This window comes from Odocoileus virginianus, chromosome 17 (genome assembly GCF_023699985.2).
Source record: "Odocoileus virginianus isolate 20LAN1187 ecotype Illinois chromosome 17, Ovbor_1.2, whole genome shotgun sequence".
Lineage (NCBI taxonomy): Eukaryota > Metazoa > Chordata > Mammalia > Artiodactyla > Cervidae > Odocoileus > Odocoileus virginianus.
This window is the reverse complement of record NC_069690.1, coordinates 25,132,028-25,144,692: the sequence shown is the minus strand read 5'-3', so window position 1 is coordinate 25,144,692 and position 12,665 is coordinate 25,132,028. Positions and strand designations below refer to the sequence as shown.

At 55.3% G+C, this 12,665-nt stretch overlaps 2 protein-coding genes across 3 annotated transcripts; one reads left to right on the top strand and one right to left on the bottom strand.

Annotated features, from left to right (window-relative positions):
* Positions 1-1,425: 1,425 nt before the first annotated feature.
* Positions 1,426-7,582, top strand: ENO3 (enolase 3). 2 transcript variants are annotated; one of them, XM_020912941.2, is made up of 12 exons: positions 1,426-1,917; positions 3,109-3,195; positions 3,466-3,561; positions 3,939-3,997; positions 4,164-4,233; positions 4,646-4,779; positions 5,701-5,923; positions 6,016-6,213; positions 6,400-6,601; positions 7,020-7,128; positions 7,285-7,343; positions 7,430-7,582. In XM_020912941.2, exons 1-12 carry the CDS (start codon positions 1,902-1,904, stop codon positions 7,497-7,499), a joined length of 1,323 nt encoding a protein of 440 aa, XP_020768600.1. In that variant the 5' UTR covers positions 1,426-1,901; the 3' UTR covers positions 7,500-7,582. The 2 variants fall into 2 exon arrangements, with proteins under 2 accessions (XP_020768600.1, XP_020768601.1); XM_020912942.2 differs by lacking the exon at positions 1,426-1,917 and adding an exon at positions 2,403-2,502.
* Positions 7,583-8,389: 807 nt separating this feature from the next.
* On the bottom strand, positions 8,390-12,631 carry SPAG7 (sperm associated antigen 7). The gene is made up of 7 exons (XM_020912891.2): positions 12,434-12,631; positions 9,932-9,999; positions 9,609-9,697; positions 9,377-9,461; positions 9,166-9,255; positions 8,911-9,067; positions 8,390-8,791 (listed from the first exon to the last, which is right to left on the bottom strand). Exons 1-7 carry the CDS (start codon positions 12,516-12,518, stop codon positions 8,682-8,684), a joined length of 684 nt encoding a protein of 227 aa, XP_020768550.1. The 5' UTR covers positions 12,519-12,631; the 3' UTR covers positions 8,390-8,681.
* Between the last annotated feature and the right edge of the window lie 34 nt (positions 12,632-12,665).

The window sequence follows — 12,665 nt, the reverse complement described above, 5'->3', positions numbered from 1 at the left end:
GAGTTAAGGTTAAGGCCCGCTCCACTCCGCCTAAACTATCTGACTTTAGTGGAGGGAAAGGGAGTGAGCCAGAGGGAAGAAGGAAAGTGAAAGAAGTAAGAAATAGCAAACTACAAATTTAGCAAATTAAGGAGGATTCGGGTAACTCAGGGTTAAACAGAATGACTCCCCCTTCCCCCACCTCTGCCGGGGGCTGGAACGGCGGGCGGCGGCGGCGGGGCGCGTGCGCCCGCGCCTGCGCCGGGGCTGGGAGGGAAAGCGCGTGGGGCGGTTGGGGCAGGCGGCGGGCTTCGCGGGCGCGCGCCCGGGCGCGCCAAGCGGGGCGGATTTGGACCCTCGGCGGAGGCCGGCAGGCCGGGGACGTGTCTCCCGCCAGGCGGAAGGGGCGGAGGCGAGGCGTGGCGTGTGCCTGGCCGCTTCTGCCTTCTTGATTTTATTTATTCAAGAAATAAGGCAGTAAAGGGAAATTTGACCAAATACCCCCGGCTGTCTTCAGAACTGAAGGCACCCACCAGGGACATTTCTGTCCCCAGCATCTGCCCGAGCGGCACAAGCGGCACTCACTGGCGCCCACCTCGACTCCAGGGGGTTGTGTCTCACTGGATCAGCCCCAGCCTCATTCCTCACTCCACGTCCCAGCCCTGCCCGAACCCCGGTCAGCAGTTTGGGTCACCGGCTGTGCCCCTTGGCCCGTTGTCTGCAGAGGTCATTGAGGACCGTGGGGCCAGACGGGCGGGCCTATTTTCCAAGGCGGAAGAATACTAAGCGGTTTCTCAAGATTGCAACTTTTTCAAGAGGGGGAATGTCCCTTCAACTTTGGCCTTTGGGGTTTTCTTTTTTTTCCCTCCTTTTTCAGTAAAACTTAGGCTAAGAACTTGTGTGCGATGAGCTCGCTCGCTGTCCACCGGGAAACGGGTGGGGCAGGACCTGGAGTCCGGCTTAGGTGACTAGTTTGCGCTGGCCGCCGGGGCCGCTGAGGGGCTTGGCCGCTTCCGGTCCCTCGGGGGAGGGGCGCCTCCCGGGCGCGAAGGGGCTTCGTATCCCTCCGGTCCTCCGCAGCGGGCGCGGCCACTCGGAACCCCCGGAGCACCCGACGCCCCCCGAACCGGTGTTCCTCGACAGCCGCCGCGGCTGAGTCACTGGCCAGCTCGGGCGGGGCCGCAGGCGGGCACGTGGCGGCGCTCCCCGCCCGCCATCCTGACCTCTGGCCTACCGCACCCCCTACCCCAGGGTGGAAATCTCCCGAGAGGGAGCGGCCAGAGATAAGGGGCGGGGGGTGGCGAGGGGGCTGGGAGACACACCGCGGGGCAGGGCGGGGAGGGGAGCTCGGGAGAGAGCTTGGGGGTGAGTCACCCGGCGCCGGCGGCTCCGGCGCCGGCAGGCTAGGTCTCACGAGTCCCGGGCGAAGAGCCGAGAAGCCGGTGACCCTCGCCCGCCGGCCGGCCAGCCGGCTCGAAACCTGCATGCCCTCCGCTCCCGGCCGGGGCTGCAGCCAAAGTCAGGGCTGACCTTACTCCCGCCACATCCGCTGAGACGGAGAGAATCAGAGTGCAGAGACCCACTTCCCCGCCATGCTAGAGGCCCACCCGACTGACCCCCGGGGGTCAGACGCTCAGAAAAGGGCACTTCACCTTCTGTCCATTCATTTTTTTGGCCACTTTTGATTCAGCACCATTCATTGATGGGCTGGGATCACGCCCTAAAGCGCCCGCGGTCGCGATCGGTGGAGAAAGGGCTTCTGACTGACAGCTTCCACGCAGGCGATAAGTGCTGTCCCAGCGGTATCAGCAGGGCGCCGCGCCAACTCCTAGGGCCTGTCTAAATTCGTCTGCCTTCCCCCTCCCCCACTCCCCTCGCCGGCCCGGAGAGGGTAGGATGGGGTGGAGCGGAGAGAGGCCGCCATGAGGACCCTGAGAGGTGAGACCCTCTCGCCTTCTGAGTGGGCAGTTCAATTTAGAGCTCTGCTCTCGGCCGGAACCCCCTCCCCAGCTCCCATTGAGGATGGAGACAGTCCCCCGCCCACCAAGTGAGCTGTGGATGTCACTCCTGCAGCCCCTCTTCCAGGCCCCCTCCCCAGCCCTGTAGGGCTCAGGTTACCCTTGGCCTTTCCTAAAGGGCACTAGTTCCTCTTTAACCTTTGCAAAAGAGGAATACAATCCTGACACCGGGAGAGACCCCCCCACCCCCTCATTCTGAAGCCCCTCTCCTCTTTCTCCCCAGGAATGGAATTAAAAATAAGGACTTTTATTGGAGAACAGAGAAAGGAGGGGATAGTCATTGACCTTTTGGGAAGGGGGCAGGTGCCTAGGGCCAAAGGCTTCTGCTTTAGGCTGTAGTGGGCACTTGGCTGCCAGCCCAGCTTCTGGGGGAGGATGGAGAGGGGGAGAGGCGGGGCTGGCTGGGGTACAGGGTGGCTCCAGGATAAATGCCCGGCCTGAGAGGGGGTAAGCTGACACTGTCCCAGCTGCCACCTAGACTCAGAGCCCAGCGAAGACATCCCAGGTCTGGTGAATCTTCCAGCCCCAGGGGATAGGGGTGGTAAAGGATGAGGGCTGTACTGGCCTGGGGGAAATGTCAGCTTGTGCTTAAGAATCCTGGAGGGATTGGAGCACACAGGATGGGGGTACCCAAGGATAGAAAAACAAGACTGTGAAGGGAGGCAGACAGAGATGACAGAGAACGGGAGTTAGAGTTGGAGTCAGGTGGTGGAATTTGGGGCCCCCGAGGATTTGGAGAAGGCTGAGGATCAGGAAAAGTGAAGTAGAGTAACAGGAGAGGCTTTGAAGGCTAGGAAGCCATGGAGAACAGAGTATTTGGCCAGGGGGTGGAGGGAGAAGGCATAGTGCAGCTTTGTGGGAGATAGAGTTCAGCAAGTAGTGGAGTTTTAAAAAGAGAGGCCCCTTATTCTGAGGATGGGAGGGTGGAACAGGAGCTGTTCTGAGTGGGGGAGGGGGCTGCGCCTGCCACTTTGGTCTGTGACCTTTTTGTGGGGTATTTTTAGCTCCAGCACCTGCCTCCTTGGGGTGGGGAAGACTCTTAAAGGGCAAGGGATTTGGGGTTCCTTAAGGGATCAGCTGTCCATACTCATTCACACCTCTCACCCTACAGCCATGGCCATGCAGAAAATCTTTGCCCGGGAAATCCTGGACTCAAGGGGCAACCCCACTGTGGAGGTGGACCTGCACACGGCCAAGGGTAACCCAGGGCCATTGAATTGGTTTACCTGGGAAGACCCCCAACTCCATCTGCCTTTGCCCCCCAGCTGCATGCCACATCCCCTCATTTCTCTGGAATCCCCTTCTCCAGACTTCTCCCCAGGCCTTGCTCTTCCAGCTTGACTCCGCCCCCACCCCACCTCCCCACCCCCCAGCGAGGAGCCTTGGTCTCTCTCCACTGCCCTCTGTCCCTTCGGCCCTTTGGAGGTAAATGGGACTCTCTGTGATCTTCCAATTCCTCCCACCCCAGGCCGATTCCGAGCAGCTGTGCCCAGTGGCGCTTCCACAGGTATCTATGAAGCTCTGGAACTAAGAGATGGAGATAAATCTCGCTACCTGGGGAAAGGTGAGGAAAGGCTGGAGGAGCCATATGTGAGGGGGGTTTCAGAATGTGGCATGTGATGTCTACATAAGGTAGAGAAGGGGTCCCCAAACTCCAGGGCATGGACTGGTACCTCTTGTCAGATCACTGGCAACATTAGATTAGAAATAAAGTGCACAATAAATAGAATGCACTTGGAAACCATATGGAAACCATCCCGTACCCCCACCCCATGCCTGGTCCATGCAAAAACTGTCTTCCATGAAATTGGTCCCTGGTGCCAAAAAGGTTGGGCCTCGGAAGAGAAAGGGGAACTGAAAGTTCTCCAGGAGCTGGGGGCCACGGGAAGAGACCTGATTGCATAGGTCTCTTGAACCCCCTGCTCTGCGCGGTCTCTCCAGGGGTCCTGAAAGCTGTGGAACACATCAACAAGACCCTTGGCCCTGCGCTGCTGGAAAAGGCAAGTAGAAGACGCACTCCTTCACCTACTGCCTCATCCCCAGAAGCTCAGGCTTGGCCAACCAAGCCTTCTGCCCCGATACCTGCATGTCTTTTTCCTCTAGCTCACATCCTGACTCCTGAGAAATCTAACCTCTGCTCTCCCCTCCTCAAACTTGCCCTTCCAGAAACTAAGTGTGGTGGATCAAGAAAAAGTTGACAAATTTATGATTGAGCTGGATGGGACAGAGAATAAATGTGAGTGAAGGGCTAGGGACACTGGATGTGGGGGCTGGTGGGGGGCGGGGGTGAACTGCAGGGGCGGGATAGGGGAGGACTGTAGCCTAAGGTCTGGTTAGGATTATTTCTGCATCCCACATTTCGGGGCACAGTGTAACTGGCGGGATTTGTACTCATCCCCCAGGCATTTCCTGATGCCTGCCCCATGCCAGGCTTGGGCCGGTCTGTGGACAAGGATGTGAAGTTGACAAGTTTCCCTAGGGTGGGGGATCCCGGGGCCTGGTGGGATGGGGAAGACATCTGTTAACTTACTCAGTACCTGGTGGTTTGGAGCTCTGGATTCTTTCTGGGGTGACCAGAGGGGACATTCTGGAAGACAGCCCTAAACCCTGTGGTTGGAGCACTCACAGTTTATACTTGCTTCCTCCAGCCAAGTTTGGGGCCAATGCCATCCTGGGCGTGTCCCTGGCTGTGTGTAAGGCTGGAGCAGCTGAGAAGGGGGTGCCGCTCTACCGACACATTGCAGATCTCGCGGGGAACCCAGAGCTGATCCTCCCAGTCCCCGTGAGTGCAGCCACCCGGCCACACCCCACAGGCACTCCACCCATCGGGGGGCGGGCAGGGGAAGCCCCCAGAAAACCCACCTTCCAGACCCAGCTTCCAAGAAACAGTTTCCTGAAATGGAACCTCTCCTACTGCCGTCCAGCCCTCCCCTTTCCCACAATCCAAACCTTCCCTTCAACCTCTGTCTGCGTCTTTCCCTAGATGTAACTGGCTCCTTCACATTCCAATCCCAGGCTTAGTTACTCCAGTTTTTCATTCTGCTGTGCTCCAGCCCCAGATCGGATGGAGAGCTTCTTCATGGCAAAGATCTGGGCATTTTATTTTTGTGTCTTCTTTAATCCTTATGAAACCAAATTTGCTATTTATGGAAACTCTTTGAATTAATCACAACAATAATGTTACCATTTATTGTTACTTACTAGGCAGACTGTATAAGAGCCTGAGCTCTGGAGACAAGCTGCTGGGTTCGAATCCTGGTTTTGTCTCTTACCTAGTTGTGTGACTTCTGGCAAGTTTACTGAACCTCTCTGAGCCTCAGTTTCCTCATCTGTAAAGTGAAGGATAATAAACTGTAGCTAGTTACAGGGTGGTTTAGAGAATGAAATGAGCCAATAAAATATATGTAAAAAACTTAGAGCAGTGCCTGGCCTGTAGTAAGTGCCATGTCAGTGTTAGGTGCACGTGCTAAGAACGGTACATCCAACTTCTCTTAATTTTCCACCTAAGATCCTGCAGATAAGCAGGTGATATCCCCATTTTATGAAAATGAGGGCAGAGGCTCTGAGGAGTAAAATTATTCATCCTAGACCAGCCAGTAAGTAGGGGATCCAGGATTCCATGTTGACCTCACCTTCCCCACCCCAATCCCTTCTTGATTCCTGGAAACTGGCCCAAGTTCTGAGCACCCTCTCCCTGTCTCAGGCCTTCAACGTGATCAACGGGGGCTCCCATGCTGGAAACAAGCTGGCTATGCAGGAGTTCATGATCCTGCCTGTGGGAGCCAGCTCCTTCAGGGAAGCCATGCGCATCGGGGCCGAGGTCTACCACCACCTCAAGGGGGTCATCAAAGCCAAGTATGGGAAGGATGCCACCAACGTGGGTGATGAGGGCGGCTTTGCACCCAACATCCTGGAGAACAATGAAGGTCAGTGTGAGCACCTGGGGGGGCAGGGCCCCTGGGGTCCCCATGGAGATGGGATGCACTGGAGCCTCAAGTCCTCCCTTGCCCTCTCCCAGCGCTGGAGCTGCTGAAGACGGCCATCCAGGCAGCTGGTTACCCCGACAAAGTGGTGATTGGCATGGATGTAGCAGCATCTGAGTTCTATCGCAACGGGAAGTACGATCTCGACTTCAAGTCACCTGATGACCCCGCTCGGCACATCAGTGGGGAGAAGCTGGGTGAACTGTACAAGAACTTCATCAAGAACTACCCTGGTGAGATCCCGGCTTCCAGTGCTCCTGCCCAAGTCCCCAGCAGCTGCCCAGCACACTGGCCTCGGCCCCTCCGCTTCCACCACCTCAGTCCCTCTCATCCTTAGCCCCACTGCAATTTTCTGACCCATTACCCCTTTGTGAAGCCCTTCTGACCTTTAACCCGACTCTGCTCCCCTCCCCCACCAGTGGTATCCATTGAGGATCCGTTTGACCAGGATGACTGGGCTACCTGGACCTCATTCCTCTCGGGGGTCAACATCCAGATCGTGGGGGATGACCTCACAGTCACCAACCCCAAAAGGATTGCCCAGGCTGTGGAGAAGAAGGCCTGCAACTGCCTGCTGCTGAAGGTCAACCAGATTGGCTCGGTGACTGAATCCATCCAGGCGTAAGTGCCTCTTGGACCAGGGCATCATGGCCTCCCTCCACCCAGCTCTACCCTCTCCATCTACCCTCTTGTCCACTAACTCCAGGTCTGACTCTCGCTTGGCTCCTGACCCACCCCACCCTTTCAACCTCAAACCTTTGACTAACTCCTGACCTGACCCTGGAACTTTGTCATTGTCACCCTGCCTCAACCCGTCCCCACCCCTGCCATCCCCATCTCCCAGATTCTGCTTCTTCCCACTAGCATCTCAGGAATCCAAATTCAAGATCAGGTATCTCCCCTTCTCTCTTTCCCCAAGAACTTTACCCTCCCCACACATCTCCCACCCCCCAAAATAAAAGGGAAAGGCCCCACTCAGCCCCTGGCTTTCATCCTGAGGAAGTCCCACCAGGCCTTATCAAGTGTCCTCTCCACCCAGCTGCAAACTGGCTCAGTCTAACGGCTGGGGGGTGATGGTGAGCCACCGCTCCGGAGAGACCGAGGACACCTTCATCGCCGACCTCGTGGTGGGGCTCTGCACAGGACAGGTACTCCTGGGCCCTCCTTTGCCCAGTGTCTGAGTTTTCTTGGGGTCTCTGGCCTTCTGCCCTGGAGTTGAATGCCACCACAGGTTGCTCCCTCGGGGCTAGGTGCAATCCCTTCTCTCTAATCTCTTACAACTCCTGTAATTCTTCTCTCTTCAGATCAAGACTGGTGCCCCCTGCCGCTCAGAGCGTCTGGCCAAGTACAACCAGCTCATGAGGTACCGTGGGCACAGTGGGCCTGGGCATCCGGAGCTGAGGGCTTTTGGGTTGGAATATCACAGCCCTGACCATGTCTGTCTTCCAGGATTGAGGAGGCTCTTGGGGACAAGGCTGTCTTTGCTGGACGCAAATTCCGTAACCCGAAGGCCAAGTGAGAGGTTGGAGGCCCCAGGAGTGCACAGGACAGACCTGGGCCTTCAAACCCTTCCCTCTGAAATAAAACACTGGTGCCAGCCAAGGCAGTGGCCTGCTCGTTTATGGGAAGGGGGAGAGGAGATGCTGGTCCCTGAGCTGGATCAGACAGGAGGTGGAGAGGTAGGGGCAGGAGGGGCGAGTGGACATGGAATCCACTGCTACAAGGAGGAAGTGAGGGACTGGTCAGAGAGGAAGTTGGGCTGGATGTAGAACCATTACCCTCACATTATGGAAGGAGGCAGGGGAAAGCCAGTGTATTATGGGAAATGAAGCTGAAGAGGAACTGACAGAACATTGAACCAGCTCCAGAGAGGTGGGGGACCAAGGTCTGACATCACCATGAGGGGGAAGCTGGATCAGATCTGCCCGGAAATGGAAATTTATGGGGTCTGCGGAGGGCACTGCAGTGCTGAGGTCTGAGTGCTCGTCTTTATGAAATTAAGGTACTTGGTGAGGATGGTCATGGAAATCAAAGCAGCTACATTTCCATGGAGCCTCGAGGATAGGAAACTATTCTCAATATTTAACATACATTGACCTGTGCAATCTTTGAAATAGTCCTATCAAGTAGTTACCATTATTATCCCCATTTTACTGGTGAGGAAACTGAGTCACAAACAGGCAAAATACTTTACCCAAGGTGATAGGAAGTGGCACAGCCAGGATCCAAAGCTAGACCACTTGGCCGTAGTGACTGTGCTCTTAAAAAATATCATCCCTTAGGAATTTCTGCAAAAGTGCCAATATTTGGCCATCTTTGGCCCACAAAACCAAGTTTATATTATTCAACCTATAATTATTTCACCTCCTCTCCAGAGCCTACCTTTCTCTCTGCTAACGAACCAAGACATTGGGTCAAACAGTGTTTATTGAATGTAAAGTAACCCCAGCCCCATGGGGAAGAAAATTCCAGGACGAACAGAATAATACAGATTAAATACCCACCTGAGCATTCACACTTTCACATACTAACAAACACACACACGCACACACACACACACCCCACGTACGTATCTGAGCTCGAACAGTGACAAACACTGAGCCTGAGTGACAGCTGTTAGAAGGTGGGGCTCCAGGATGGGTTCTAATAGCAGCAGCCTCGTCCCTCCCTGCCCTCGCCCTGCCCCGGGGAGCTGGGGTGCCTAGGAGGTAGATGGCAACTCTTCCCCGCTCTGCCGCAGACGCTTCTTGGCCCGGATCTCGTTCATGGCCTCTTCAATGGAGCGTGTGTCCCTCTTGTTGGCCACGGGCACTAGGGGCAGATGGGAGAGTGGGAGGACCTAGAAGCCCTGTGCCTTGGCCTCCCCTTTCCTTCCCCCCAATACTGTGCTCCTCTTCCCTGCCCCCTCCCAGCCTCCACTGTGGCCTCACCACAGCCGTAGGTCTTGTTGGCCTGGAGCATGTGAGCCGCATCCTTGGCTGCCCCCTTGCCGATAAGGTGGCTGTATTTGTCCTTGTAGTCGCTGGCCGGGCTCACCACCACGGGTCCCTGCTGGGCCGCCTCCTCCTCTTGTCGCTGGGCCAGCTCCTGAGGGTGCAGAGGGGGAAACCGGAGCTCAAGGCCTGGCCCCAGCCCCTCCCAGATAGTGGGTGGCAGGGTCCCAGGGGCTACCAGGCATAACTCACCTTCAGCCTCCGTTTCTCCTCAGCCTTCTGGGGGTCCCACTCCTCGCCACGCCTGTAGGAGTCCAGCTCTTCATCTGAGGGTGCAAACTCCTGGGAAAGAAGTGGGTGATGGGGTCAAGGTTCCACATACATAGTTTACCTCATTCTTCTCCCCTGGGGTAGGGTACAGGCTGAAAAGGAGAGAGTGGGGTACTCAACTCGGGCCTTTTACCTTTTTGAAGATCATGACATAGCGACACTCATCATCTTCCCCGAAGGAGAAGGATGTCAGACCAGCCACTTCCACCACATCATGTCTGGGGAGGGGGAGCCAAAGGGAAAGAGGATGTGAAGCCATGAGGGGGGCCAGTGCCCTCCTCTAGGAGGTTCTCCCCTCTGAACCTTTCACCCTTCGTGCCTCCTTGACCACCCACTTCCTGTCGCCCCAGCCCAGAGACACTCACAGTATGCTCCTCTCTATCTTATTCATCGGCTGAAACTTTTTCTTGATCTGCCCACTGTCTTGGATGAAATCTGACACCTCTTTCTCCATCTTGGTAGAGGGAAAAGGGAAGAAGATATGAGATGATGGCTCCACCCCACTACCCCTCTCCCCAGCCGGGCCAACAGGCTTGCGCCTCCCACACCTCTCCCACCTCGTGCCACTGACTTCTGGGCTTCACCTCTCTTAAGACAGTTTCCACACAAACTAAGTCCTCAACCTTCCAATTCTAACTTATTGTTGGTCCTTTCTGAAGCTGCTTTTGGTCTCTCCAGTTGTTCTCACCCTTTTACGAAATTCCACTTTCTGTTGTTTCTCTTGCTCCTGTAGTTTCTTCAGGCGGGCTGCCTGCTCTGGGGGCAAGAAATGGCAGCATGAGGTCAGGGGTGGAAGTATGGGTGGTGAGAGGGTGTAAGACTTTGGGAGGGGTCTTGTGTCCACTGGGAGGTGTCAGGGTAGGAAGGGAGGATTACTGTTGATTCGCCAAGCATTTATTGATATTTACTCTATCCCTGATATGGTGCTAGGCCCTGAAGTACAAAGAGGATGAAGACACACCTGTGCCCTTTAGGAGCTCACAGTTTAGTGGGAGAAACAGAGATGAGAATCACGCTCAACCCTGTTTCCCATTGGGGAAACCAACTAGCAAACATTTATATATTGCTTACAACATACCAAGAACTCTAAGGCTTGGGGAGATAATGGGAACAGACCCAGCCCTGGCCTCAAAGAGTTTATCATCTCATTGTCTACACAGGATAGAGGAAATTATTTAACTTCCTATATTTTGTAACACCCCCACTTCTTATTTCTACAGCCGACATGAAGCTGAAATGGCCAGCATTTTTCTCCTCTGGGAGTGCAGGTGTCTGAGCTGTAAAGGGAACTCGATACCTTTGGGTCTTACTGTCCCCTCTTCTCTCTTCTGCCATTTCAAATTGCTGACAATCTTAAGGCCTACTTCTTCCACAGGATCAGAACCCCTTCAGCTGCACTGAATATGTTCCCATTTTCCTAATCACTTCATGTCTTTGCACACGTTGTTCCTGCTGCTTGAAATGCTCTTCTTCCCCTTGCAAACTTTGAGATCCACCATGAGTCAGATGGTGAAAAATTATTTCTTCCTCTGGGGCCCAAGCACATTTGGTTCAAACACCCACTACAGCACGTGCTGAGAACTAAGAGACTGTAACTTTTGTCTTCCCTACCGCACTATGAGCTCCTAGAAGCCAGGGACCCCGTTCCTTTCCTATTCAGTTACTCTCTGTGGCTCCAGAGCTTGACAGCTCAGGTGCGCTCCTTCCCTCAACCTCATGGGCCCTGACTGTCAGTGCACCCCATCTTGGTCACTGACTGTTCTGACTTGAGAGTCTTCTCTCTGCATCTGAGGAGGTGACTTAAGATTATGGTTAAGCACATGGGCTTAAAAGTCACACCTGGGTTTGAAAGGCCGCCATAAGTAACCCTGTAACCACAGGCAAGTGACTAAACTCTGAACTTCAGCTTCCTAGTCTGTCAACGGCCGCTGTGAACCACCTAGTCAGTCGTGGTGAGTATTAAGTAACTTAGTTCCCAGGTCCCATTATGCTCCCGCCTTCCTTATAGCTTTCAAATATCTGCCTGGAGCACTGTGTTGCCCTCTTACTAACTGAATGATCTATTCTTCAGATCTCAGCTCACTGCAGGCTAGGTTAGAAGCCCTAGGTAGTTCCACTCCTAACAATTATTTTTCTTTCAGAGCATTTATAAAGTTGACTTTTAACTCCTGTGTGATCATTTTCATCAATGCTCCGGACTGCGGGCTCCTTTGGTGTGCCCCTGGCCCTTAGCAACCATTCAGTAAATATGGATGTTAGTTCGACATTAAGCAGCACTTGAGCACTTTGAAGGCACCCAGCCTGTCCTGGCCTCCCTCGAACGGGTGGGTAGCCGGTGTCCTCCCCCCAAGGCACTCATTCTGTCAGACTCATTCACACGCTGCGGAGCCAGCAGAAGAGGCCTGCACCGCTCAGCGGGCCGCGCCCTACACTGGAAGTCCAACTTGATCCACCAGTAGAGAAGTTACTCGGCTGGGAGACTATGGCCAATCGGACCGGGTAGGGACCTTCTTATTCCTCCAATCAACATTCACGACCCGCCCAGGGAACTCAGGAATTTCAGGGTACAGATAGGAGAAATGTTGGAGCGCGGCAGAAGGGATCGGGTTAAATCAAGTAGGCGGGGCATAAGGGCACTGAACGGCTCCAGCAGCCAATTAGAGGTGCTGAGGGTGGGGTGGGCTAAGAGGATAGTCGAACAAAACTTAATCGGTAGACCTTTAAGTTGAGGAGGCCAATAGGGAAGAAAGGGTTGCGGATGGACGTATCCTGGATCCAATCGGAAGGGGACGAGGTCCACGGACCGGAGCGCCGGTAGGGCAGGCGGGGCCGAGCGGTCGATCTCACCGCCCTCCGATCCGTAGGCAAGAAGGGGTTGGGTGGGGTTCAGGGCAGCCTACCAATCAGACCACACCACCGGCGGACAGGCGGGCCCACGGGCGAATTGAAAACAAGGACTGCGGAGGGCCAGGGCAGGAAGAGGCAGGGGGCTGGTGCTGAGCTTCAGGGAGCCAATCATTGTCCGCTAAGAACAGCGGGCGGGTTAGCAGTCCTTTTAGGGACTCGGGGGGTCTCTGAAGGGGCCGGTCAGGGGTCTTTCAAGGTTGAGAAGGCGGGGTCATCCAAAGAGGAAGGAGTGCGATCCTGAGAACCGGGCGAAGAAAGCCGGCTATGAATTTGGGATCCTCACCTCGGGCCTTGCGCCGAGTCTCCTGATCACCGAGGCTGGGTGGCTTCTCCATGGAGCTCAGGATGGAGCCCAGTAGGTCCGCCATCTTGGGAGTGACTGAGAGGGGGCGGTGCGTCTTAAAGGGAAGGGCAAAATGCCTTTAAGGCCGGAAACACGTCGGAGGCGGAAAACCACGCGCCCGCCCCGCCCCGGCGCGGCTCAGATCCCGGTCTGGCGCGCCCGCAGCCTTCCG